At 41.3% G+C, this 27,171-nt stretch overlaps 2 protein-coding genes across 2 annotated transcripts; both read right to left on the bottom strand.

Annotated features, from left to right (window-relative positions):
- Positions 1-477: 477 nt before the first annotated feature.
- arfrp1 (ADP-ribosylation factor related protein 1) lies at positions 478-10,645 on the bottom strand. Its single transcript, XM_030730094.1, has 7 exons — positions 10,305-10,645; positions 9,041-9,128; positions 8,377-8,459; positions 6,532-6,613; positions 4,925-4,995; positions 4,656-4,756; positions 478-2,899 (listed from the first exon to the last, which is right to left on the bottom strand). The coding sequence occupies exons 1-7, from the start codon at positions 10,395-10,397 to the stop codon at positions 2,812-2,814; spliced, it is 606 nt and encodes a 201-aa protein (XP_030585954.1). The 5' UTR covers positions 10,398-10,645; the 3' UTR covers positions 478-2,811.
- Positions 10,646-24,202: 13,557 nt separating this feature from the next.
- LOC115780191 (acidic mammalian chitinase-like) lies at positions 24,203-27,171 on the bottom strand. The gene is made up of 11 exons (XM_030729240.1): positions 27,147-27,171; positions 27,029-27,055; positions 26,721-26,925; positions 26,533-26,589; positions 26,176-26,341; positions 25,949-26,073; positions 25,713-25,836; positions 25,440-25,622; positions 25,198-25,314; positions 24,970-25,102; positions 24,203-24,496 (listed from the first exon to the last, which is right to left on the bottom strand). The coding sequence occupies exons 1-11, from the start codon at positions 27,169-27,171 to the stop codon at positions 24,246-24,248; spliced, it is 1,413 nt and encodes a 470-aa protein (XP_030585100.1). The 3' UTR covers positions 24,203-24,245.

Here is a 27,171-nt window from a genome sequence, read left to right on the forward strand (position 1 = left end):
TGTTTGTATTTTTTAAATAAAAGTTTCAAGGAAATCATCACTCCTGTATTTTGATTCGAGTAAAGATTTAAGATTGAGTGGGTCTCGTGGGATTTTCAGGTTTTCGAGTGGGCTGCAGTACTCTTGACTTTGGATTGGCTGCTCTAACACAACAACACATTTTAACACCCCATTCCTACTAGACTGCTCAAAGAAGTCCTAACATTAATTGATGCTTCAATCCTAAATATGATTAATCAATGTTTATTAGGCTATCTACCACAGTCATCACTTAAACTCAGCTATCTTAGCTAATTAAGGCCAATCTCCAACCTTCATTTTCTCTCAAAAATTCTTGAAAGAGTAGTTATGAAACAGCTGTAAAACATCTAACAATAGATTTACCTTCACAACTAGACAGACAACAGGAGGAGCTGTGAAGGTCAATATGAGGATTGATAGGAAACTTCAGGTCAAAGTATATCAGATGACACACTGTTCTTGCTGAAATTAGAAATTTATTGGAATAAGCTATCATCCAGTCTATGCGATTGACAGAAAAAGTTACCTTCAGTTGATTTTTTTTAACTAAGTACATCCCAAGTCAAACAGCTGATCTGACATTGATTTAGCAGGATCAGTAAGGTTTCTGTGCCCTGCACACTTAGCTTTCTCAGATGGCATATCCAGTTACCGAACCATCTATAGTGTTTCTGCAAATTAACATAAAAAAAATCATTAAGAGATCAAAGTAATGTTTTACCAAAGAGAGACCCCTGACTCAAGTCTGTGAAAACTGTTGGAGCTCCTGCACTAGTCAGCACAGAGACTCACAGAGCAAAATGATCCCAAAGGACACATCAAAAACACCTCCACACACCTCCAGTTTTTTTTTCCTTCCAAAAGTTAAAATTAATTTTATGCTCACATTACTGGGATTTGAACTTTACAAATCATCAGTTATTTACACTCATTTATTCCTCACAAATTCCTATTTTGATAATGATGGGAATCCAAATGTATAATGATGAGAAAAATAATCCATGTCAAAATTTAAAAGGGCAAACAATACCATGTTGACAATTAAAGTAGCAACTGCCAACTGGACCGATTGAACATGACTGAAAATGAAAAAAAAATTAGAGTTATGCTGGTATATCAACAGATAAAGCGGGGACCAAATAAGAGGAAAAACTGCATAGTAATGCATTTAGCCACCATGTGCTGCCAGAACAGATTCACTACTCATGTGCATTGGTTGTCAAAGTCTCTGGAACTCTACTGGAAGGATGAACAACATTCTTTCAAAAGAAGAATAGACTGTCCAAAATCTCCTATCAATTTAGAGTTGGGTTGTGATCTGGTGATTCATGTAATCTTCTTCCTCAAATCATTCAGTATCTCACTATGCTTTGTGTTAGACTGGAAGACCAGCAATGGTTTGCAAAAGATTTATTCCAAAAGATGGATGGGTATGTGCACATTGTGCACATGTGGAATATTGGAATTATCAAACAATTTTGCTTATAAGTTCTTCATCTGCAAATGTTCTATTGGTCAATTTAATTGTGGCAAATAACTGAGAAATATAATCAGCTGTAACCTTCAGTGAGTCTCTCATTCTGTGATTGAACTCAAACTCTCAGGTGCATTCCACCTGAAGCTGTAATTTCCAAGTTCCCAGTCAGATTTTTCAACTGGAACATCCCCCTCAAGTCAGACGTCCAACTAGGAAAGTCAGAGCAGCCCCACAAACCTCAACTTTATCCAAGATGGCGGCAATGTACTTAAATATTGGTAAAACTTGTAATCTGTGCTGCCACTGTTGTGTATGTCAGACTCACTAAAAAAGCCATACAGAGTTTGTAGGGAAAACATGGGCTGGAAAAGGTTGGCGCTAGCTAGTTTGCAGCAACTGAACTTTCAAAAAGGGAGGAAAGTGAACTGTCAACTAGTAAACTGATTGTATTTTTTCTTAATCTGCCTGACAGCAAAGTTTAAAAATGAGTCGACAAACACACCTTGTTGGCTACCCAAGTAAAATATACGTGTGAGAACCACTGGGCAATATTGGTAATGTAATGTTCTGTCTTTACTGCCACATGAGCAGATGACCAGCTGAGGGTCCAGGACTTAGCTGGTGTTGATTTAAATTAAAAAAAAAAAAATTACTTCCTAATGCCAGAAGTGAAGGCTAACTACCTGTACAGTCACACTTCCCAAATGTTGAAACTCATAAATAGACAGGACAGATCAATTTCCTAATAATTCCTCGCTGATGCTTAATGACAAAAGGAAAAAAGTGACCAACCTAGCTAAAATGTAAACTGTTTCTATAAATATGTTAATAAAGGTTCTAATGACGGAAGAAAAATGCTGTATCGTTAATCACTGATAGCCTTCACAAAAAGGAGAATTTACGTTTCAGTTTATCTGCAAACATGTAACTTATCATTGCTTAGTGGATCTGATTAAACAGATAACTCCCTCGCCAATGCTTTGTATATATAATGTGAGAAATGAGGTGTCAGTACTTCTGCCCACATGGCGCGCTCCATACAGATGCTGCAGCACGGATCCCAGCCAGCAACAATAAATGATACACCTTCAAAAAGTGTGGGCACAAACACGCAGACATCTGATCAAAGGACATCTGAAGTTATGCTTGTTGATAAAAATACCGTAATGAACTCCAAAAAGCAAAAATCCAAACCATTCAATGTCACAGGAAATACAAGGTGAGAGGAAAGTTATCGGCTCCAGGGCTTAACATGGAATGTCCTCGAGAAGAAACTCTCAGTCCGTAGTCAGAGTCCAGAGATGACTAACATCTTATGTGATGTCCTTCTGTCTGGGTGGCCGGTGAATGTTTCTGACCACACACTTCACCATCCACTCAATGCCTTCATTCACTCCATCCCTGTATGAGAACAAGCAAGTAGAGTTTTGAATTTCATATGAACATCTACAGTTCAGAAAGTGTAAAAATCATTTAAGGCTTACATTTTGAAAGCAATACAAAGACATATCAAATATATCAAGTGTTAAAAATGAGACATTTCCTAATATATGCTTATTTTGAATTTGTAACAACGGCACATGGCAATAACAGCTGGGACCAGCAACAACTAATTTGCAATCATTTAATAGCATGATTGGCTATAAAAGGATGAGTCTTGCACAAGTGAAGATGGGGGGATTTCACCACTCTGCAAAAGATTGTGGGGCAAAGAGCTCAACAACTAGAATAAGGAATGGGCTGCCAACAGGTGCAAAATATTTCTGTACACAAGGGACAAGGCTGAAACCAGCACTAAATGGCTGTGACGCCAAGGCTCTCAGGGAGCATCGCATTAAAACTGAAATGACTTGATAGTGGAAATCACTTGCAAAATCTACACAAAGGTGAATTCAAGTTCCACTATGCAACTTCAGACAAACAATTACTTTCTCTGGAGTTTAAGGTGGACTGAGGCAAAGGGGGTAAAATGTCCTGTGGGCTGTGCAATCAAATTCTGAAATTCTTTTTGTAAACCATGGATGACGCATCCTCGGTGCTAAACAGGAGAAGGTCCATCTATCACACAGTTCAAAAGACAAAATCTGGATGGTATGGGGGACACATTAGTGAATGTGGCATTGGTAACTTGCAGGTCTCATTAATGCTGATCGATACATACTGCTCAAAAGAAATTAAAGGACCATTTTGAAAACACATCAGAGCTCAATGGGCAAAAAAATCATGCTGGATATCTATACTGATATGGATTAGGTAATGTGTTAGAAACAATGAAATGAATGAAAATGATCAACCTGCAGAGGGCTGAATTCAAAGACACCCTGAAAGTGAGCAGGTGCCAACCCTCGGCTGTTTTGAATTCATAACAGGGGGAAGGGGAGGTCAAGGTGCTGTTATATTAAAGTCATTGAACAAGTGTTTTCAGTTTGATGGGTCTAGCTTGAACAGTATGCATCCATGGTGTGAATTTGAACATTCTAGATCACATCATTCTCGAGTTATTGTGTTCACAAGATTTTCAGAAAACTTGATCTCTGACCTTTACAGTCAGGTCAATGTCACCGAGATTCAAACTTGTCCCAGATTTTCAGGAGGTGCATCTATGGTGTCGATTTGAACATCCAAGGTGAGATTGTTCTCGAATTATGGCCAGTGCTAAAGTTTTTATGGAACTGACGCCAAGGCTATGGACACTTACGCAACTAAAAATGACATAGCACGCTAGTCCATTTTGCCTAAATTTCATTGCAGCAATTTCAAATGGTACTCAGTAGTTTTTATGGCTCCCACATGCTTGTAAACATGCCTGACAATGTCGGGACATGCTCCTAATGATCCAGATCTGGGAGAAGGTCCCCCAGGACACCATCCATTGACTCCATTGCAAACTGGTAGCATTGGATAGATGGAAACATAATGTCCAGAGGTGTTCTATTGAAATTAGGTCAAGCAAGCGTGGGGGCCAGTCAATGTATTAATTCGTTCATCCTCCAGGATCTGCCTGTATACTCATGCCACATGAGACCTTGTATATTAAATATAAATATAGCTATTACTTTCGTAGTTTAGCTTCTGTTGAACACGTACTGGATTGGATTACATGTAAGAGCCACCTGTTGCGCATACAGTGTACCATTTAGCGGTGGAGCTGTCTTACCCTGTGAGTGCAGTACAAGGCTGGACTAAGCAATCTCTCTTGCCAATCTTCGGCGCACAGTCACTGAAGGCTGTTTTAATGTCTGGCACTGACAAACAGTTCTGAGAAAAAGAACACACACAAGACCGAAGGCAGCATCAGCAATGATCAAACTAAAGTGCATATTTAAAAAAAAATTACATGTAATCTGTCAAAGATTTAGGTATGAACAAATCACTGGCTTAGTGTGGACGGAAAGTCTAAAGTTAGTGAATAATCCACATTCATACCGGTACATCTTGCTTGTTAGCCAGCACAAGGAGTGGAACGCCTTCTAACGCCTCACTGCTGATCATTTTCTCTGGAAGAGAAGAAAGTTCAATCACTGATTCATCAATACTGTGCCATGAAAATGTATTTGCCCCTTCTTGAGTTTTTTGTTGTCACACATTTCAGATCAAACAAATTTTAATGTTAAACAAAGATAAGCTGAGTAAATAAGAAATGCAGTTTTCAAATTATTTCATTTGTTAAAAAAAAAAAGGGGGGGGGGGGGGGGGCTATCTATAACTACCAGACCTGTTAAATCAAGAAATCACATAAATAGAACCTGTCTGACAAAGTGAAGCAGGCTAAAAGAGCTTTAGAAAAACAAACAACATGCCACGATACAACGAAACTCAAAAACAGATGAGAAACAAACAAAAAAAAGTTCCGTCATCAGTTTGTGCCATGAAGGTTATGCAGCAGGACAATGATCCCAAAACACACCAGCAAGGTAATGTGTGTTTTAATCCCATGATTCATATAACATGGTAGACAGAGGTTTGCTATTAGCCGTTTACTGTTAGTTTATCACTTCCACAGCTGTTCTGTCACATTATCGTCTCCCCAAAAACAATTCAGTTGTGTGACACTTGTTCCCAAGCTGAACATGCTTGGTCTGAGCTCCTCACTATGCAACATCACCTTTTTCCCCATCACCCTGCTGTACACGCCGCTTACTTGTGACTGCTCATCCACAATCCCAAGCACCCACATCAATAACACAGCAATGGTTGCGCCAGAGACCTGGCACACAAGCTTTGCATCAACGTGGCCAAGACCAAGGAGATAATCGTGGATTTCAGGAGGAACGCCATCTGCCGTTCTGCCCCACTGTGCATAGGAGGAGTAGCGGTCGATGTTGTTTCCGGCTTTAAATATCTGAGGATTCACGTCACTAACACCCTCACCTGGAACACAAACTCTGGTGTGTCTTATGAAGAAAGCCCACCAAAGACTGTACTTCCTGCGAAAGCTGAAGAAGGCTGGTCTGGGGACCAAAATCCTCACTTCCTTCTTCTTGAAAGCATCATAATATCATGCAACACTGTGTGGTATTGGAACTGTTCTGCGGCAGACGGGAAGGCTCTGCCGCAGAACAGGTCAAGTCTGCACAGAAGATCAACACCTTCACAACTGTTGAGGACATGCTAGCAGATGTCCTCTCAGAGCCACCGTATCACAGTGCAGCTGAATTAAAACAACTCTGCAAAGAAGAGTGGGCCAAAATTCTTCCACAGCGATCTGAAAGACTCATTGCCAGTTGTTGCAACTGCTTGACTGCAGTTTTTGCTGCCAAGGATGGCAAATACTGTTTTCCACATAGGGCCAGGGAAGTTTGGACAGCTTTTTTCCATTCATAAATGAAATCATCATTCAATTTATTTATTTATTTATTATTCATTATCTTTACTGAATATTAACATTTGTTTGATAATCTGAAACACGTAGGTGTGATAAATATGCCAAATAAATAAATACCAAAGGGGGCAAATACTTTTTCACAGCACTGTAAACCTCAAAGCAAACCTGTCAATGACTTTGTTCAGAAAATAAGATGAAAGTTACTCACCAAAGGCCTCCTTTGATTCTGATAAACGCTCTTCATCAGTTGAGTCTATCACATAGATGACTCCATGGGACTCTGCATAGTACTAAATACAAACATGAAGAATACAAATGGCACATTAGACCAGACTTTTGGGCTGAATAAAACGAAACCGACTGCCAAATAGACTTGACAGTGATAATACAATGAGAAATAAAAACAAAAAAACCCCAAAACAAAATAAACAAAAATTCACTATTGCAGATTTATTCAAAATCCAAGGCCCACTTAACCAGCATGGCTAGCACAGTATTCTGCAGCTTCACCCCATCCCATCTGGTTTGCACATTTGTTTTTCAACAGGACAATGACTGCAAACACACTTCCAGGTTTTGTAAGAAGCTGAAAGAAGCTGATGGAGTGTTGTGTCAGATGACCTGGCCTCCACAACCACCTGATCTAAACCCAGTTGAGATGGTTTGGGATGAGTTGGACCGCAGAGTGAAGGCAAAGCAGCCAACAAGTGCTCAGCACCTCTGGGAACTCCTTCAAGCCTGTTGGAAAACTTTGTGTAACACTTTTTGTTGTTTGCTAAATAATTCCATATGTATTTCTTCATAGTCTGGATGACTTTAGTATTAATCTACAAAAATAAAATTTTAAATAATGAAAAACCACTGAATTAGAAGGTGTCCAAACTGGTACTGTATGTGTGTGTGTTCCTGAAAGTATTTCTATACTGTCGTTAATACAACTCCATTTCCAAAACTGACTTCATCCAAGATAAATAAAACAGAATGCAGTAATTTGCAAGTAATTCAAAGACTATATATATTTTTTACATAACAGGACAAAAACAACTATCAAAAATATCAAATGCTGACATTAAGAGTTTCAGCTCATTTGAAAATTATTGCCAGTAACACATTTCTAAAGGTTGGGCATATTTACAATGTGTTTTGAACCTGTAGAGACTAACTGCTCTACCTTTGAATGAGAACTATTCATGATATAGGACTCTAAGTGCCCAGTTTGGGGCCTTCTTTGTCATATTTTTCAGGGCACAATTTTTTCAGTGAGTGATGAAACCTGTATATAAAATTCAGCATTAGCAGGGCCTTCACTGATGTGCAAGTTACCCACTGAGTAAACAATGGTTCTCCTCCTCTTTAGCCCAGAAATCACAGCACTCATGACCAAAAGGATTTTCAAATTCTGACTGGTTAAACCACAGGACAGGTTTCCACTTCACCTGAGAGCGTAAAGGTGGAGCTCTTAATTTACTGGCTGATCAATATACGTGCTCTTACCTATCACTGTCTGCAGTGGGTGAAAGAATAAGATCGCAAATACAAGGGGAGGAAATGAGTCACCTCTGAAGGATTTCTGGGCTCACACTTACACAAGATTGAAGACCTTGGTCATTCTGGAGAGGCTCAGAATCAAACCATGTTAATGCAGAGAGTACTCCCTCTGTGTTGATTAATAGATAATACCAAAAGAGAAGAGATTCCATTGTAGATCGAGGCCATGTTGAACAGTTTTTGTGTCTTATCTAACTTTTGAACACCGTGGTGTCCCCCATGGAAGAACCAGAGGAGATAGCTGGAGAGCGGGAGCTCTGGGCATGTCTCCTTGACTATAGACGGCATTGTTCCCTCAGACGAATAACAAAAAGTAATTAAAATTTTTCTTTTTAAAAAAAGAGTAGCCAAATATACCTGTGTTGCCTGTCCAAGTAAAGTCTTTGTCTGGCAAACATTATAAAATAATTACACCTCAGAAATAGAAATTTTAACTAGCTGTGTCAGTGTACAGCCTGTGAAGAATTCCTCTCTGGATATTGTTGGTGCTTAATTTTTAACTCACTTTGTCCCACAAAGACTGGAGCTCCTCCTGGCCTCCCAAATCCCAGAACATTAGACGGGCTTTGCCAACATCAATTGTGCCAACTATAAAGGAAAGTAAGAGATCCACAAGAAATGTTACAGCAGTTCAAATCAAGCGCCTTGTGTAAACTACAAAGCAGGTAGCAGATTCCAGGAATGACATAGCCTGGTAAAGAGTCGGCTTGAGTTTTTCCTTTAGCTACATCATATAAAGTTATTCTGTACTATAACGACAGGGATCTTGTCAGAAAAATTTCACAGCGGGCTGTATCAGATAGCTGCTTGCTAGTGCTAATAGCGGCCCCTGCTTGCTAACTGTGGTAGTAGCAAACAGTTCTGATAGTGAACCAGTGAAATTTTCAACCTGGCGTGACAGTACCTCAACTCAGCACAGGTGATCAACCACTGGCTAGAACCCAGAATGATAAGAAATTACAATTAATTACTGCAGTTACTCCTCAAAAAAACAATTACCACTTTTCATTATTTACTTCAGTAATCACACACGCAGCTAACAAGGCAAGAGATTCAAACTACTTTGTTCTTAGAAGACAGGAGAATATTGTAAAGGACTACATGCAGATGCAGGCCTGGTACAAGTCACTGTTTGGAGTAACAAGGCCATAACACAGACATTCACTTACTGTTCAGGCCAACTGTAGTGGTGATCTTCGATAAATTCATTCCCTTGTAATTCTTACTAAACTTTGTTTTGGTCTGTTCCAGGAACGTCTACAGAAAGAGACAGTAAGGTCAACACTTAGATCAGTGGATTACTCAGACTTAAATTTGTCTAATAATCAGATCAGGTGTTTATAGATCTGTATGTCTGTGTGTGTGTAGACACAGAAACAAAGTCAGATAAACTTCAGGGAGATTATACGATCCAGTTAGCAAGCATAAACCACAGTGAAACCTTTTCACCTTCTTTGGTTTAAATTAAAGTAACAACAGGTGCACCAGAAAGGCAGCAAGACAACCACCAAAAAAAGAGAATGGTTTTGCATGTGGTGGCCATAGACCATTACTCTCTATTTAACCATCATGACAGTTTTTTCTCTAGTTTTGCTTCTTGCCAGTGTTCTTGTCACTGTTAGCATGCAGTGGTACCTGCAGTCCAGCTCCTCTAAGATGGCCCATCCATATGTGCCATTGCACAGGGGTTTGCTGTGCCTCCCAGCACAGCATCAAGAGTTTGTAGAAGAAATGTAGTGCCCTTTAGTGGGACCCGTGGTCAGACCACCACCATGCAGTTCAACTGAGATTTACCCAAGAACACCAGGCAATCTGTCACCTTAATTTGCACCAAAACAGGTGATGGACTGGACAGATTGATGTCCGTGAAGTTTAAGTCCCATGATGTTTATATGGGAGGTTCTCCCTTATGCCACCATCACATGTCATTAACTTTTACTTTTCTACTCTCTCCACCATCTCCCAGTGTGTGCGCTTAGGTTGTATGTGGGGTCTTTACAATATAAAGTGTATTGACATGACTATTGTTGCAAACTGGGGTTATTTTAAAAATACATACATATTTAATAACATTTCTAAAATTTAATAAAAGTAGCTACTAGAGTGTCTCCATGGTGTAGTGGTTTTACATATTCGCCCAACAAAGTGAAAGACTCCCCGTTCTTTTCCAGGAGGGGACACAAATCCCTTGTGATCGCGTCACGAAGGGCATTTGGCATAAAAATCTACCAAATCAAATATGTGGCGCTACCAGCTCTGGCGACCCCTTTTGAATAACGCTATTCTCATGGGTATGACTCAGACCTGGAGATAGGTACACTGACAGACCACAGAAAACACAATGCTAACTTACACAAGGATACATAATAATACCGCTTTCAGTACTATGCAGGCAAACCCAGTTAACGAATTACAAAGTATCACTTAATGTACCGTTTTTCCGGCGTTATCCAGTCCCAGGATCAAAACGCAATATTCATCCTTCTGGAACATATACTTATATAATCCAGATAACAAAGTGTACATCTTGGAAAAAATTGTAAACTCGCGTCCGTGTTAACTAGTGTTACCAATGCTGGCTTGGTAACTTAGCTTAGCTTATATGAGACTAAACACAGCGACCTGCACCACTGCGGCTTCATTCTAATCACACTAAAAATAAGGCTGAAAAACAAGTATACATAAATAAAATAAGTTTGGAAAAAACGTCGTTTAAAGCGACTTTTCTATTGTGAGGTTCTAAACACAATCCTGGCCCTTCGCGTAATCTATCCAGGAAGTGCCTCTGTGTGAATTATGGGAAATGGAGTACATATTGCATACTTCGACTTTTACATTGGGTGGCTGCATATTCATGTAAAACTGCATTTCCCAAAAAGAAATTCGAGAACGCGTTAAATAATTTTAAAGAAAATTTCAGCTCATAAATAGAATTAGTTAATTTGTTCAGATGGGAACCGGACCGTCAGTGACATCAGGATGGCCTGTTCTACGCAATTCATACGCTCTTTTATAGCCCACCTTAGTCAAATGAGTTCGAGGTAAAATCCTGACTTCATTAAGTGGAACTTCTCCTATTTATTATTCATGCACAATCACTGTTACCACAGAATAGACTTTTAAAATAAAGTATCTACTAGTGATGTGAGATGAAGCTTCATGAAACACTGAAGCTTTCCATTCAATTGGTGAAACCATGGGCCGAAGCTTCATGGTGCGTCATTTGCTCTTCTGCGCCATCAAGTGGACAGTGAATGTAAAACAGGCAGAGTGATTATAACCGCACCGTGGCTTTGGTGTGTGAAGCTTTGAACTGAATAAATGGATGAATGATGTTTGTGATGCCAATACATAAAATCTAAACTTATTAACATTGTGTCTGTCTTTATGATACAATGGTGGGGTCAAAAGGGAAAGTAGAAACAAACTGGGGAGAGGGTTGTGATATGAATGTAATTGTTTTACATGGTTTATGACTGTGCTTATGTCACTAGGGACATTTTATTTATTCATTTTTATTTTAAAATAACATCTTTCCCACAGTGCTGGGCTTCAGGAGGTTTCTTTGGGGTACAGAGAAAAGCAACAACAAGTTTGTACAAGGAGGGATGTACATTTTTCTTTCCTTCCTAATAATCTAGAGGGTTCTCCAATCTTTCAGTGTTTGTTTCACTCAGGTACAATGTGACAGGTTGTCACATTAATTAATATGCTGCTTATTAATAATTTATTACTATGTGCATACCTTACTAGAAGAGATCAACTCAAAATGTTCCCAGACAGAGGAAAATCTCCTCTTTCTAGCCTGTTCCATCGCCAAACAAACACCGTCTCGAATAGATTGCAAACAAATTACTGACCAACTCTCCATTTGCAGAAGCTGCTTCAAGGATTGACAATAATGATATTTTGGTTGCATCTCTTGTCTGAGTTTGCGGTACAGTAATATAAAATAGAAGCCTCACTTTCCTAGTTTGTGAGTTTAATATGTTATCAGTGGATATTTACCTAATATAAATGTCTTCATGCCGTGGAATGAAGCCAGAGTACCTAGAACCTATCCCAGCTGACACAGGGCGAGAGGCAGGGTAAACCCTATACAGGTCGCCAGCCTGTCACAGGGCCAACACAGCATCTTTACCTTACAATATAAAGGGAACTGTTTATTGTGATTTGGCGCTACATGACTAAAATTGAATTGAATTGAAGAACAGCTGAATCAGCTTAGTATCAATACACTGTTTTTAAACAAGGAAGCTGATCCTGCCCAAAAAAGACTCAAGCTAGCAATCTGTCAATCATATGGTAAAGCAGACCCTACATTATTGTGTTTGCAGACACTAACAAGGACCATCATTTATAAAACAAAAATTGTGCTTTATTGACTGAAAACCAACAACTGTGGCCATAAACCATTAGATTTAAAGGATAAATTTAAAATGAATGAACATTCATTTCAGGGCTACTGGGTTGTTGAGATTTGGAGGCCAATAAGCCCTTTCCCAAAACATGTACACAGTTACAGGCAGTAAAAGCTATCTGGATCTTTGATAGCCCAACCACTGCTGAAAACTGTGGGATTTTGAAGGTCTTGGTAAGTTCTAAATGTTTTAAAATCATACAGTTTATACAGTGTGAGCTGAAATGAGCTAATCAGAGCTCCGAATGTAGTTCCACACCACAGATAGCAAAGACTCTAAAGGCTTGCACATCCACTGCTGTAGCCCTACTATGTCCATGAGCTCTATGAGCTCCATTACCTCTCGATCTACAAGGAATCAATTATTCGAATCCAGCCATTTCTCAAACTACAGACTGTTGGAGCCCAGATTGAAATGTGAAAATCTTCTGCAGACCACCAAAACATTTTAGCCATAACAGTCATCATCATACATGGGGAACATTCAGCATTTCCTTTGTAATTATTGTTCAAACACCATTACTCTGCAATGAGGAATGTGACAGGGATGCCCTAAAATAATTCTCAGAAATAGATAAAATTATTTCCACGTTTAATGAAGCCTCGGGTTAGATTTAAAACACTGCAGCTGTCAAAGGAAGAGGGGGATGTACTTTAAAGGATATTATTTTGTGGCTCAGATTAGGCCCCTTATCAATCTGTGCTCCCCTCAGTTCTATGCCAGGTGGAAGGATATTGAACTTTCAGTCATGAAAGACAATAATTCCATAGTAAAACTAACTTTGAGTGCATATACTGCAGTTAAGACTACATGAGAAATGGAAAGGGAATGTAATATGTTAATATCTACAAATGATTGGTTAAATTTATGTGAGTTTCAATGGAAATGTACAAACCCCCATACTGTATGTGGCGTGACTTTAATTGGAAATGTCTTATTCATTTTTTTATAACACCAAAGCAAAAAACACATTTTGATCCAGTAGCTGCTAATGTTGGCATCTGTGTCGCTTTTGGGAAGCTGATTACTGGCGTGTATTTTGAGAATGTCCAAAAACAAAACCATTTTGGGCAGAGATTCACAAAATTTTAACTACTCACTAATCACCTTTACCCTCTAATACCGTTACAGTTTCTTCATTTATTTATGGGGAATTGTAATTTCTTGACCAGATCTGCTGGGAAGTATATATTTGCCATCTTTACATCTGCTTGTAAAAAAGCACTGGGCTGCTTCCCAGTGCTAACACTCTGTGTTGTCATTGGCACATGCAGGTGGATGACCATTGAGGAGCCAGAAGGAAAAAGGAGGAGGAGCTTTGATATCAGGTCAGTTGTGAGCCACAGGGGTCATCATCATGTTTTTAAGTGTTACTGCTCATGTGTTGACCAATCTTAAGGAAGAGCTGCCTGCAGTGAGGGCAGTGAGGCTGTGTTTGGTTGTGTCTTTCTGTCCATTAGACACACAGAAATGTCTTTTTTGCTTGAGTAAATGAAGCTTTTTAAACTATAAAACAAAGCAGGCAGATATCAGTCAGATTCAGTCAGCCCTTTACTGCCAATCTCACGTGTCTGACAGACACAAATATAAGTATTGCTGAGTCAGCACATTTATGTTTTGGACATTTATTTTTGGAAATTAAGAATAACTGAACGTGATACTGTCATGTCGGTGTGTGGCAGGAGCAGGAAGACCCCAAAATGCAGGACTCAGAAGTGATGAACTTAATGTATTTTTATTGAAATGAAGATAATAAACAAATAAACTGGGCTGGGCAGAGGCCAGAACTAAACTACGGGACACAAGGGATGGAGAACACACAGAATGGATACATAGACCACAACACAACAAAGAACAGAAGAAAACAGGACTTAAATACACATTAGGTAGTCAGAGCAAGAGGAAACAGAGGGCACAGCAGGTGAAGCAAATGAAACCAACAACGGAGGAAGCAAAACTAAACACAAAGCACGAGGAACACAAGACCGTCAAAATAAAACAGGAAGTCACTAGACAAGGTACACGTAGACTTGACATAGGGAAACACAAGGGACTAGAAACAACTGAGGAATACAAAGAAGAATCAGAATCAGAATCAGAATCAGAATCTTTATTGTCATTGTACACAGAAGTTGCACAACGAAATTTAAAATGCATTCCTTTCTAGGTGCCTCAGACAATAAATAATAAAATAATAAAAATATGAGTGATAAAAATGATTACTAAAATACAGTGCACAATAGTAAATTAAGACGAATCTAGCCCCAATACACACCCCAACGCACGCACACAGTCAGCACTACCACCCCACATCACTGTCCAAACCACACAGAGTTCAGTTCAATGATAGCCCTGGCATAAAAGCTGTTCCTCAGTCTGTTTGTTCTGGCCTTCATTGTCCTGAAACGTCTGCCTGATGGCAGTAGCTGAAACAAGGAGTGTCCAGGGTGTGAGGGGTCCTGGAGGATGTTCTGTGCCCTCCTCTGGCAGCGGGCATTGAACAGTTCCTGGAGGGAGGGCAGGGGACAGCCTATGATCTTTTGAGCCGTGTTGATGATTCGCTGGAGTGTTTTCCTGTCTGCTGCTGTGCAGCTGTTGAACCACACGCACAGACAGTAGGTCAGGATGCTCTCTACACAGCAACGGTAGAAGGACACCAGCAGATTCTGGGTCAGATAGTTGCTCCTAAGAACCCTCAGGAAATGCAGTCTCTGTTGGGCCTTCCTGACAATGCTGGTCGTATTGATACTCCAGGTCAAATCATCCTGCAGATGTACTCCCAGGAACCTAAAATCTGAAACCAGCTCCACTTCATCCCCCTCGATGAACAGAGGTTGAATGACATGTGTTGTCCTCCTAAAGTCTACTACCATCTCCTTTGTCTTAGTGGTGTTCAGGATCAAGTTATTCTCACTGCACCACCTTGACAGCCGCTGCACCTCGTCCCGGTATGCTGACTCATCCCCGCCTGATATGAGCCCCACCACAGTGGTGTCATCCGCAAACTTAATGATGCAGTTACTGGCATGTATGGAGGTGCAGTCATGTGTGTAGAGGGTGAAGAGTAGGGGACTCAGCACACAGCCCTGTGGAGAGCCGGTGCTGAGGCTGATGGCTGAAGAGAGGTGGGGACCTACTCTTACCCTCTGGGAACGGTCTGTCAGGAAGTCCTTGATCCAAAGACAGGTGGAGCGTGGTATCCCCAGATCTGACAGTTTAGTCACCAGTCTGCCAGGAAGGATGGTGTTAAACGCCGAGCTGAAGTCCACAAAGAGCAGCCGAGCGTAGTTCCCCCCCTGCTCCAGGTGAGAGAAGGCAGAGTGGAGGGCCGTGGCAATGGCGTCCTCTGTGGACCGGTTGGCTCTGTAGGCAAACTGGTGGGGGTCTAGTCTGGGAGAGAGACTGGAGATGACGTGAGCCCGGACAAGCTTTTCAAAGCACTTCATAACAATTGGTGTTAGTGCTACTGGCCTGTAGTCATTCAAACCTCTGATAGTGTTCTTCTTGGGTATGGGGACGATAATGGAGGACTTCAGGCAGGAAGGGACAGCAGCCTGGCTCAGGGACTGGTTAAAAATGCTGGTAAAAATACCAGCCAGCTGAGCCGCACAGACCTTCAGTATCCGTCCAGAGACACCATCGGGCCCCACAGCTTTCCTGGGGTTCACAGTTTCCAGCATACGCCTCACCTCTTGCTCTTGCAGCCTGAGGATGCTGCTGCTGCCTGCTGAGGGATGTTGGATGGCTGTCTCTGATTGCTGTACCTCAAAGCGTGCAAAGAAGCTGTTCAGCTCCTCTGCCAGATTGATGTTACGCTGATCAACTAACAGGCTGGGTTTGTAGTTCAAAATATGCCGAACCCCTTGCCACACCTGCCTGAAGTTGTGGCTCTGGAAACAGTCCTCAATCCTCCTCTTATACACAGCCTTGGCCTCCCTGATGCCCCTCTTCAGGTTGGCTCTGGCAGCGCTGTAAAGCGCCCCATCACCAGCTCTGAAGGCGATGTTCCTTTCTCTGAGTAAGCTCTGCACCTTTCCATTCATCCATGGCTTTCTATTTGGAAGAACCCGGATATTCTTGTCCACAGTTACAGTGTCGGTGCAGAACTTGATGTAGTCCAGAACAGCCGAGGTATACTGCTCCAGGTCCTGGTGCTTGAATACGTCCCAGTCAGTTGTTTCAAAGCAGTCCTGCAGCTGTTGAGAGGCACCTTCAGGCCAGGTCTGAACAGTCTTAGATGTAGAAAGAGCAGTTTTGCTGAGGGGGGTGTATGCTGGAATCATAAGCAGGGACAGATGGTCTGACTGGCCCAGATGTGGCAGTGGCACAGCCCTGAAACCCAGCTTGATGTTAGAGTAGACTTTATCCAGTGTGTTGTTCCCTCTTGTAGGGCATTTAACATGCTGATGGAACTTGGGTAGAACAGTCTTTAAATCGACATGGTTAAAGTCTCCTGCAATGATGTGTACAGCCTCAGGATATCTGCTCTGTTGACTGCAAACCGTGTCATGTAAGAGACTAACAGCCGAGTTAGCATTAGCATCAGGGGGAAGATAAACAACAGTGATCAAAACAGCTGTAAACTCCCGGGGCAGATAGATGGGCCTGCATTTAACAGTCATGTACTCCAGGTCCGGAGAGCAGTGGCTGTTCACAGTCATACTGTCTGTACACCAGCTGTTGTTTACATACAAGCACACACCCCCTCCTCTGCTCTTACCGGAGGTCCGCATTCTGTCATGCCGGTGCGTTGTCCTGCCGGCTAGCTCGATGGCTGCATCAGGAATGGATGAATGAAGCCAGGTCTCAGTGAAGAGCAAAACGCAGCAGTCCTTCACGGTCCTGTTTGTAGCCACCAGCAGTCTCAACTCATCCATTTTATTCGGGAGTGATCTTACATTGGCGAGGAAAACACTGGGTAACGGAGGTCTATGAGGCCGTTTACGTAGCCTCTCCAAAACGCCAGCTCTGCCGCCTCTTTTCTGCCTCCTTTCTCTGCGCCGTCTCCGTCTGCGACCCCCCCTCACAGGGATGATGAACCACAAAGAGCCAGGTGGTCTGGCGATGTCCACCGGGATGTTGTGAGAGTGGAGGAAGGCAGCCATAACCGCCTGCTCACTTTGTGCTCCTATATGTAGGAGTTCGTGCCGTCTGTATGTTATAATGTCCGCCCGACATAATGGTGATGTGTTGAGCCACAGTTGAAGCACACATAACAACATACACAATTTCACAGAGCACCGAAAAGGAGAGCACTGAGCCGCTGCGACTATGCGCGCCGCCATCTAATAAACATAATCACAGAAATAACTGAAACAGAACCAAGAGAATACAAAACACTGGGCCATGACAGATACAGAATCATTAAGAACCTCACAGCATTTTTCCCTGTAAATGTTTATTGTTGGCTTGTGTTTTCATTTATTTAGATTGCTGGAGTTTTCCACTGAATTAACAGTACTTGGTAGCTTCATCAAAAGGAACACACAGGTGTGTGTATAATATAACACATCACTTATGTATTATTGTAGATATTATATGATATTGAGAGGAAGTTTTTTTCTCAATCTCTGCTCTCCACTATAGATTTGATCCATCCTGGCTTCCCTTTCTTTGAAAATGTTGGAGGAAGATCAGTTAGAACGGGAAGAATGTGGGAAAAAACAGCTGCATGCATTAAATGGCGTTCCTCCTGTGTAAGTCATACTTAAAACAAACTCCATATTTAAACTGACTGCATTAAAAAAAAGCCATGCTAATTATTTTATCGAGACCACTGCAGTGACTGCATGGACTGGGGTTCCAAAAAAATACCAAAATCACATCAGACTCAAGTTTTTCCACCAAGCAGCAGAGCATCCTCCTGCAGAGCTTTAAGCCGCTCCGGATATGTGCATGTTTCTGTCCTGGTCCTGAGTCTGTGAGCCACTGTTTCTGTTCTGCTCTTTCATATTCTGTTGTCATTGTTTAATTCTTAGTTTCCTCTCCTCTCATTGCTCCGTGTTCCGGTCTGTTTCCTAGTTTCTTCCTATTTCATGAATTCCTGGCTCCTGTCCAGCCAAGTTGATATTTTGCATGCCTTCCCTGAGTTTACCAGCAAATAAAGCTGCATTTTTCTTAGTTCAGTCTTGCCTCACAAGGCTGCAGTGGCAGTTTAAGGTGGATTCTGTGATGTCATTTTTACGTTACACTTGTTATTATGGAAAAAAAGAAACTTTTTGCTGCAGCACCTTTCCAGAGTTTTCACAGCAGTGAATCAAAATCAGTGCTAAGACATCTAATAAGACCTCAAACACACAGATCTATTTAAAGTAAATTATTCAATAAGCAAATTATTAACTATTATTATATTTATGCATAGGTGGAAGGCTTCAGGCATGTTTTATCTATTCTTATATATTACAATAGGGATGCAATGATTCCTCGAGTAACTCGAATAATTCGATTTTAAAAAGTCCTTGCCACAATTTGTACACAGTGTTTAAAATAACTGATATTTGCAGCCCTATATTAGACATACTTTATGCTATAAGGCTGCTGCTCACACTAACGCTATAAACAGATGTGTTCAATGGACGTTCATTGAAGTGTTGCTGCTTGTGTGATTACAGCTACAGTTAGAGTTGTCTTTCCCAGACTTCCACTGATGGTCATCCTATAGCCTTTAACCTGCAGCAGATAGAGGATGCTGCTCCCTGACAGAAACAGATTTGGATGGAGGACTTTGTGGTGCCACAGCTTTTTGTTAGACATGTGAAACTATGACAGTTCCTAAAAGCTGGGCTAGCCAATGAAACAGAGATTTATGTCCAGAGATGGCAAGCTTGGTGCATCACTGATTACATCAATTTCTGCGTGGAAAACACTGTGCCCACCAGGAGGGTACGGTGTTTTTCAAACAACAAACCCTGGATCAACTCTGAAATAAAGGCTCTCCTGAAGGAGAAGAAGAGAGCCTTTAGATCAGGAAATAAGGAGGAGCTGAGAGCCGTGCAGAAGGATCTGAGAAGGAAAATCAGGGATGGAAAAAACATCTACAGGAAGAAGATGGAGGACCAGCTACAGCAGAGCAACATCAGTGGGGTTTGGAGGAGTTTGAACTCAATTTCAGGCCACAAACCAAGCCCTAGGGTTGTGGGAGACTTAGAGTGGGTTAACAACCTGAACCAGTTCTTTAACAGGTTTGACCAGCCACCCACCCCTCCCCCAGCCCAGTCCCCCCTGCTGTCAGCCCCACCATCTTTAATGACTGCCAACCTTTCTTCTTCTTGGGACCTCACACCTCTCAGCTCTCAGCCATCACCCACCCCCTTCACTTCTGAGGACTCCATCTCACAACCCCCATCCCCCACCTCCACCTTGTCCCTCTCAACTCATCATGTGAGGAAGGAGCTACGTAAGATCAAGGTGCGAAAGGCTGCTGGTCCAGACGGCATCAGCTCCAGGCTCCTGAGGTGCTGCGCAGATCAGCTGTGTGGCATCATGGGATACATGTTCAACCTGAGCTTGAAGCTGGGGAAAGTACCACAGCTGTGGAAGACCTCCTGTGTGGTACCGGTACCAAAGACCAAACATCCAAAGGATCTTAGCAGCTACAGGCCGGTAGCCCTGACATCGCATCTAATGAAGACCCTCGAGAGGCTGGTCCTCAACCATCTACGCCTCATGGTGTCGTCTTCGTTGGACCCGCTGCAGTTCGCCTACCGGCCTGGCATCGGGGTGGATGACGCCATCATCTACCTCCTGCACCGAGCTCTGACCCACCTGGAGAAGCCTGGAAGCACTGTGAGGATCATGTTCTTTGATTTCTCCAGTGCTTTTAACACCATCCAGCCAGGACTTCTGAGAGACAAGCTGGAACTGTCAGGAGTGGACCACCACATCTCCGAGTGGATACTGGACTACCTCACTGACCGCCCACAGTACGTGAGGACACAGGGCTGTGTCTCTGACAGGCTGGTCTGCAGTACGGGGGCCCCACAGGGAACTGTGCTGGCACCGTTCCTCTTCACCCTCTACACTGCAGACTTCTCCATCAACTCCCCACGCTGCCATCTGCAGAAGTTCTCTGACGACTCTGCCATAGTTGGCCTCATCACAGGTGAGGATGACTCAGAGTACAGACAGTGGACTCAGGACTTTGTGGACTGGTGCCAGCGGAACCACCTCCTGATCAACGCCGCTAAAACCAAGGAGCTGGTGGTGGATTTCCGCAGGCGCAGACCCACCACACGGACACCGGTGAACATCCAGGGAGTGGACATTGAGATAGTGGACTCTTATAAGTACCTGGGTGTTCACCTAAACAATAAACTGGACTGGACTCATAACACTGATGCGCTCTACAGGAAGGGTCAGAGCAGACTCTACCTGCTGAGAAGGCTGAGGTCTTTTGGAGTGCAGGGGACACTCCTGAAGACCTTCTATGACTCTGTGGTGGCATCAGCCATCTTCTATGCAGCAGTATGTTGGAGCAGCAGCTTGTCTACAGCTGAGAGGAAGAGGATAGACAAGCTCATCAGGAAAGCCAGCTCTGTCCTAGGATGTCCTCTCGACTCAGTGCAGGTGGTGGGAGACAGAAGGACTCTGACCAAAATAACATCACTGATGGACAAGGTCTCCCATCCCATGCATGAAACTGTTGCTGAGCTGGAGAGCTCCTTCAGTGACAGACTGCTGCATCCTAAATGCACAAAGGAGCGTTACCGCAGATCCTTCCTCCCAGCAGCTGTAAGACTTTATAACCATCACTGCTCCCAACAAAAACCACAATAACCTACACAATGTAGGATAATATATAATATACTGTAAATAGTCCGGCACATCATGCACATTGTATATAGTGTTATTATTATTAGTAGTATTAAGGTTAATATTGTTTGTTGATTTTATATATATTCTTTTCTTAATAGTGTGAATTATTATATCTTTATTTATATTTATAATAACTGCGGCTGCTGTTACACCCAAATTTCCCCTCTGTGGGACAATAAAGGCTGTTTCTTCTTCTTCTTCTTACACTCTTTCTGTGGGGTGGGTGGATGTAAGAGGATGTTTTTTTTTTAATCTTATTTCCCTAAAATTGATGTCTGAATGTCTTGAACTTCTGTTAAAATGTATAAGTTAAAATGTTTTAGATAAATAAAATTCTTGCCACAGTTTATGACCATTTACTTTCTTAAGTAATTGTTCACTAAACATCACCCTGATTTTTATTGAAGATTTCATTATTTCTGCTTTACAAAATGCTTTAGAAAATTTCCAGACAAAAACATCAACTTTGCTTTAATGTTCAAGTGTAAAAATTTATAATCTGATCTAATCTCAGCCTTCACCAATAGATGATGGCTCTCTGACAGCCATAATAGATTTACTATTAATATAAACCCACTTTTACTCTTTAACTTTTCACTAAAAATGGCAGACTGGCATGTTTTTGCTTCTGTATGTGTATAAAAACATTTTTGTACACACTATATTTTAACATTTATATTTCAACATTTAGCAATAGATAAAAAAAACCTGACCAGTGTCAGTGATAATGAGGAGAGCTGTTTGTACATCCTCACGTCTTTCTGTCATTAAGCCCCAGTGTTTATACCGTAGTTAGCTTCTGTTAGTGAAACTGTCTTTGAAATGGATCCATTATTACTGACCTGCAATACTTAGGGAATAAACTCTCATGTAAAGTGATAATGTAATCAAACTGTATCGAGAGAAAGTGGGATTTTAGGACACTCGAGCCTAAAGTTAGCTGACATGATGTTAGCTTCTAACCAGCTGTTGTTGTTGCTAGCTTTCTGGACAACAAGCTACAAGGACCAATCCAGGCTGGATGAGCTTGGAAAATGAACAGATCTGGTCCTGCGCTTTTCCTGATCCCTTTCAGAGTCACTTTGCTATCTGGGTTGTCTCGATGAAGCTGAAGTTGTCTTGCCAGTTTTTCTCACACTCAGAACCTGCTATACTTCCTTTCTTCTGTGTTTTTGCTACCATCACATGGGAGATCAGGAATCCAATTGACCAAGCCCAGCAAAATGAACTGGACCATAGCACTGGCCCCCCCAGCAGACTGTTCCTTCCTTCATCTGCTCTAAGATAATACACTGGATCCACACCCTGGAGTAGGCCAGACCATCTTCCTGCTAAAATGGTCCGTCTGTGAATTTTCCCAAGCCTCACCTCCACTCTTTGAGTCACTGAACTGGAACTCTCCACTTTGTCTCTGGCATGGCTTGTTATCCAAGTGTGTGACTTTGCACTAATTTGCAGTTTTTATATCAATGTAATGCATCTATACAGTTTATGGATACAGCCTGCTACACAGGCTCATTAGCTTTTGCTTAAAGTTAGTATACTGCTCTTCTCTAAAATATCGTCAAATCTGGCTTAAAAACCAGGATGGTAGCAGCTTAAAGACCATCACCGTAGCTTCAAAATACAGTCAAGAGTGATGCGGACTGTTTTAATGGTGCATATCTAAGTGTCTTTTTCTTGGGTCTGTTCTGTTGTTCTGTTGGGTCTGTGGCTGTAGCTCAGGAGGTAGAGCAGATCAACTACTGATCAGAAGGTCAGCGGTTTGATTCCTGGCTACTCCAGGCTGCATGCCAATGTATCCTTGGGCAAGATACTTGTGCTCAGTGCTCAGACTGAGTAGAAAAGCTCTATATAAGAACTAGTCCATTTACCATAGCTTTCAAGTTTTGTTTATTATAAAATATCTTCAGTTTATTTCTTAAGTTTGCATTTCATGCATTATTTTTTGTATCTCTTTTCGAGTTTGAGTATTATTTATAGTATAGTATAGTTTAAGTTCTTCTAGTTTTGCTATCTACTGTCTGTTCATGTTCTTTTCACTCCTTTTAGTCTATCTTGCCTTCCATGTTCCCCGTGTTAAGTCTTTGTCACTCTGTTAGTGTTCCCTGTTTAGCTTCTTTCTTTGTTATTTTCATAGTCCCATTTCCTTGTGCCTTGTTTTTAGTTTACTTCCCAATGTATTATTATCAGATTTAGTTAAACTGTGTGTAGTTTCCCAGGTGTCTCCACTCTGCCTTCATCCCCTCTCCTGTATTTAAACCCTCAGTCCGCTTCTACGCTGTTTGTTCCCTGCGTGTTAGCCTGTGATTTTTTCCCCTGCTTTCTTTATGGACATTTTTTGTTTTTTGCTTTTCTTTTGCCTGTTGTTGGAATACAAACAAATAACCAAAACCAAATTATCCCACTCCATCTTAAAGTTTACATTTGGGTCCACTTTCCACATCCTCAAGAAATGACAGGAAGGACTTAATTGAACTAGGTCAGGGTTTGAAACACTTTTGCTATAGTACACTTTCGTATTTCTTTAAATATTTTTCTATCTTTGCTTGCTGGACTGCAAGAACCAAAGTCCTCCACAGATGCTCACCAAGCTGATAAGCAGATAATTCAGCACTTAAGTATCATAATGTGGTCTGTGATTCAGTGACCCTTGTTTTGCCAGTAGTTAAGTTTGATAACAAAAGTTTGATCATTAATATTAGTGGTGGCTTTTTCTATGGCCTTAATGGATACAGTCTCTTAAACCCTTTCCTAAAGAACTGAACCAGAAAGAAAGACAAAGCTATAACCACCACATCACCACCCTACTTACTATCTGACGGCAATGTCATACTCTTTTCTGTGTCCAAATTTTGACTGGTACTGTATATACACATTATATATATATATATTAGAATAAAACAATAGTCAACAGTTTGTATCAAAGTACTTCAATGATCTTGGTTTGCCTACAGTTTACTGTTGTCTACAATTTATGACATATCTCAAAAGAAAATATTGAATATATTGAACACTAAACATACACTCATTTACATGAAGGATTTTGTACATAGGGGATACAAGATAAGTTTCGTAATCTGTTTAATAGTTGTTGATTGCAACAGTTGTTGTAATACACATTGCCTCCACTCTTGGCTCAGGGCCAGACACAGCACTTGCAACTGTCATCAAAGACAGTTCCAGCTCCACAGTGCCTCACATGTGTGATGCCACCAGTACACATGTAGAAACTGGTTTTGTCATCTGGGTTGGGGTAGATGCCATCAGGTTTGCCATTGCAGAACCCAGGTCCTGGGGCATGGGTAGTGGTGGTGGTGGTGGTGGTAGTAGGAGAAGTGGTGCCAGTTCCAGGTGTTGAGGTGGTGGTTGTGGGCTGTTCGGGAAACTCTGAATGATAGAGTACAGAAAATAATGATGTTACTGATGGGTTAGAATTAATTCTGTGAATAAGCATGACTGCTTTAACATCAGCCGGGTCTGCCTGTTTAGTGTTATTTTCAACTGTTTGATATACCTTATGTGCTATTAAACTAAACTGCAATAAATATCTGAAAGATAATTTTTTCTAGTTTCTGAAAATATGCTTGTTTGATCTTTGACTAAAATGCATTCCAACCCTAGCCCTGTCTAAACCTAACCCTTCATTGCTGACCTGCTGACATGAATTTTTAGTTTAATAGACTGCACCGTACATTACTTTATTACAGTCTTCTCACAACAATTTTACTAGCTCAAAAACAGTAATGAACATGCATGATGTTTATATTACTGACTGCAGTAATTCTGAATATCACATATCTAAAATTCAATGGCCCTTATGATATAAAAAAATCATCTATATAAATGTGCTTTGGGCATACCAATATTAAGAAGCTTGTTGAGATGAGAGAGCAGGGGGTGGTGACCCTCCCCACAGAATTTTCCCCCAAAGTCATCCAAATCAAGGGCCCAGACAAAGGCACCACCAAACTTATGCTCTTTCAGGTAACGTACCTATTGGGGAAAAAATAAACAGACATCAATGTAACTATTTTGTACATAAATGAATATGTTAAAGATGAAGAGATGACACAATCTGTCCCACTTACTTTGGTATCATAGCTCTCCCTGTTGTCAAATCCTACCCACTCATTGTTTTTGAAGGCATAGGGGACTTTCTGGTCCTCAATCCAATTAATGGTGATGCCTTTCACAAAGGTACAGATCTGTACCACAGACAACATGGTAAGCTCTATGCAGCTTTACAATTTGTCATCTTATACATATTATTAGCTAGCAAGGCAAATGATACTATAAGGTAATAATTATGCTCCAGACTTTAGAAATGTACCTCATAGTAGGACCAGAATCCAGCTTCACGGGTGTATGGACCAGCTGATGCAGGGCCGCTAGCTGGGGCACCAACACCAGTGTTTGATGATGTCAGACGGAAGGTACGACCATAAGCTGCAAATCCCATCCTCAGCTTCTCCACTGGGGTGCCATTGTCTCTCCAGTATTTCATAGCATAGTCCTATAAAAGTTGACAGAAAAAGTGAAATATGATTTTGCAAGAAGTTATCCCATAAATTAATTTTTACTTCACTTATCAGTGTTTACATACAGTATTGAAATAGATAAGGTCACCAAAGTCCTGAGATCCACGGTACAGAGGGCTGTTGTGTCCGGTGAACTGCTCCCAAGTTCCATGGAAGTCATAGGTCATCACATTGATAAAGTCTAATTCTCTGGAAAAAGCAAATAAACCGAAAAGGTGAATTCAAAATCCTTCCATTGCACAACTCACAGATTTTAAAAGCAGTAGTGGAAGTAAGATGGTTTACAAAGCAGGACACTCACTTGGCAACCTCAGCAATCTCATATCCAGCATCGATGGTTCCTTTTCCAGCAGAAACGGCAGCAGTTAGCATGAGCTGAGGATTGCCAGTAGCTTTGGCCTCAGCTGCATAGGCAGCAACAAGTTCCTATAAAATTGCACCACATAACAGTGTAATGATGAGGTCTAGTATGATGTAAACGAAAGAACAGCTGTGAAATGTAAATGAAAAGTGGAGTTTTATACTCACCCTGCAGAGCAGTGTAAACCTTTGTTTGTCCTCGGGAGGACTTCCACGGGATCCAGGGTACTCCCAGTCCAGATCCAGGCCATCAAATCCATGAGTCCTCAGAAATTTGATGGAAGACTGGATGAACTTCTGACGATTAGCTGCAGTAGAGACCATGATGGAGAACCTGCAATAAAAAAATGTAATATACTAGGTGTTAACCAAGAACCTTCATGTGTTTAGCAGGAAGATTGATTCTTTGCTGTGTTTTATAATGGAAACTTATTTTAGAATTACATTTTTTTCAGACTGATGCTTTACACGCCATATCATGATGTAAAACAGAATTCTTTGTTTGTAGTTTAAAAAATTATTTACTGTGTTGAGCCAAAGTTCCATCCACCAACAGCCAAGAGAGTCTTCAGGTGAGCATTCCTGGAAACAGCAGTAAAATCAGAGTAATAATGATCCGTTCATGGATAAATATGACATTTAGGGACAAAGAACTACTTCAAGCTCAAGAAGTACTATTCTGTCATCTCTGTGTTGGAAGAGTATTCACTTACTTGGCCTTCAGTTCATTAAAAGATTTGTAGAGGACTTCGTCATTCCATTCATAAGTAACCAGCTCATTGTTGTGGTTAATGATGGAGAAGGCATAGAGGAGGGTGGTGCATAGGAAAGGATCCACATTTTGTGGCAAGAACTTTCCATCTCCAGGCCTGTACTGGGACCAGTTGGTGAAATAGCACTCCATCCTGCTGGCAGATCCTGTGTAGGAGCAAAGGAATGTTAAAGAAGCATGGGCAACAGTGATGATAAACAAGTGATGATCAAAATGTCAATTGTTTATCAAAAAAGTTTGATAACTTACCCATCTGGCTTATCAGCAGGCACAAGCCTAAGAAAAATTAGAATGTAAGATTAAGCAAACATAAAAACAAACTTCTGTAATATAATAAATGTATACATCCAGCAAATTCTTAAAATACCTGCTAGAATTGTGAGCCTGGCCAT

The sequence above is a fragment of the Archocentrus centrarchus genome, chromosome 5 (genome assembly GCF_007364275.1).
Source record: "Archocentrus centrarchus isolate MPI-CPG fArcCen1 chromosome 5, fArcCen1, whole genome shotgun sequence".
Classification (NCBI taxonomy): domain Eukaryota; kingdom Metazoa; phylum Chordata; class Actinopteri; order Cichliformes; family Cichlidae; genus Archocentrus; species Archocentrus centrarchus.

Excerpts from the sequence above, each read along its gene's own strand:
- arfrp1 (XM_030730094.1), bottom strand. The coding sequence starts at position 10,397 with ATGTACACTTTGTTATCTGGATTATATAAGTATATGTTCCAGAAGGAT. Across the intron at positions 9,129-10,304 it reads TGGATAACGCCGGAAAAACG|ACGTTCCTGGAACAGACCAA; the intron begins GTACATTAAGTG and ends CTCTTTCTGTAG. Across the intron at positions 4,996-6,531 it reads AGAATCAAAGGAGGCCTTTG|AGAAAATGATCAGCAGTGAG; the intron begins GTGAGTAACTTT and ends CTTCTCTTCCAG.
- LOC115780191 (XM_030729240.1), bottom strand. The coding sequence starts at position 27,171 with ATGGCCAGGCTCACAATTCTAGCAG. Across the intron at positions 25,623-25,712 it reads ACCTTATCTATTTCAATACT|GACTATGCTATGAAATACTG; the intron begins GTATGTAAACAC and ends CAACTTTTATAG. Across the intron at positions 25,315-25,439 it reads GATTCTGGTCCTACTATGAG|ATCTGTACCTTTGTGAAAGG; the intron begins GTACATTTCTAA and ends TCTGTGGTACAG.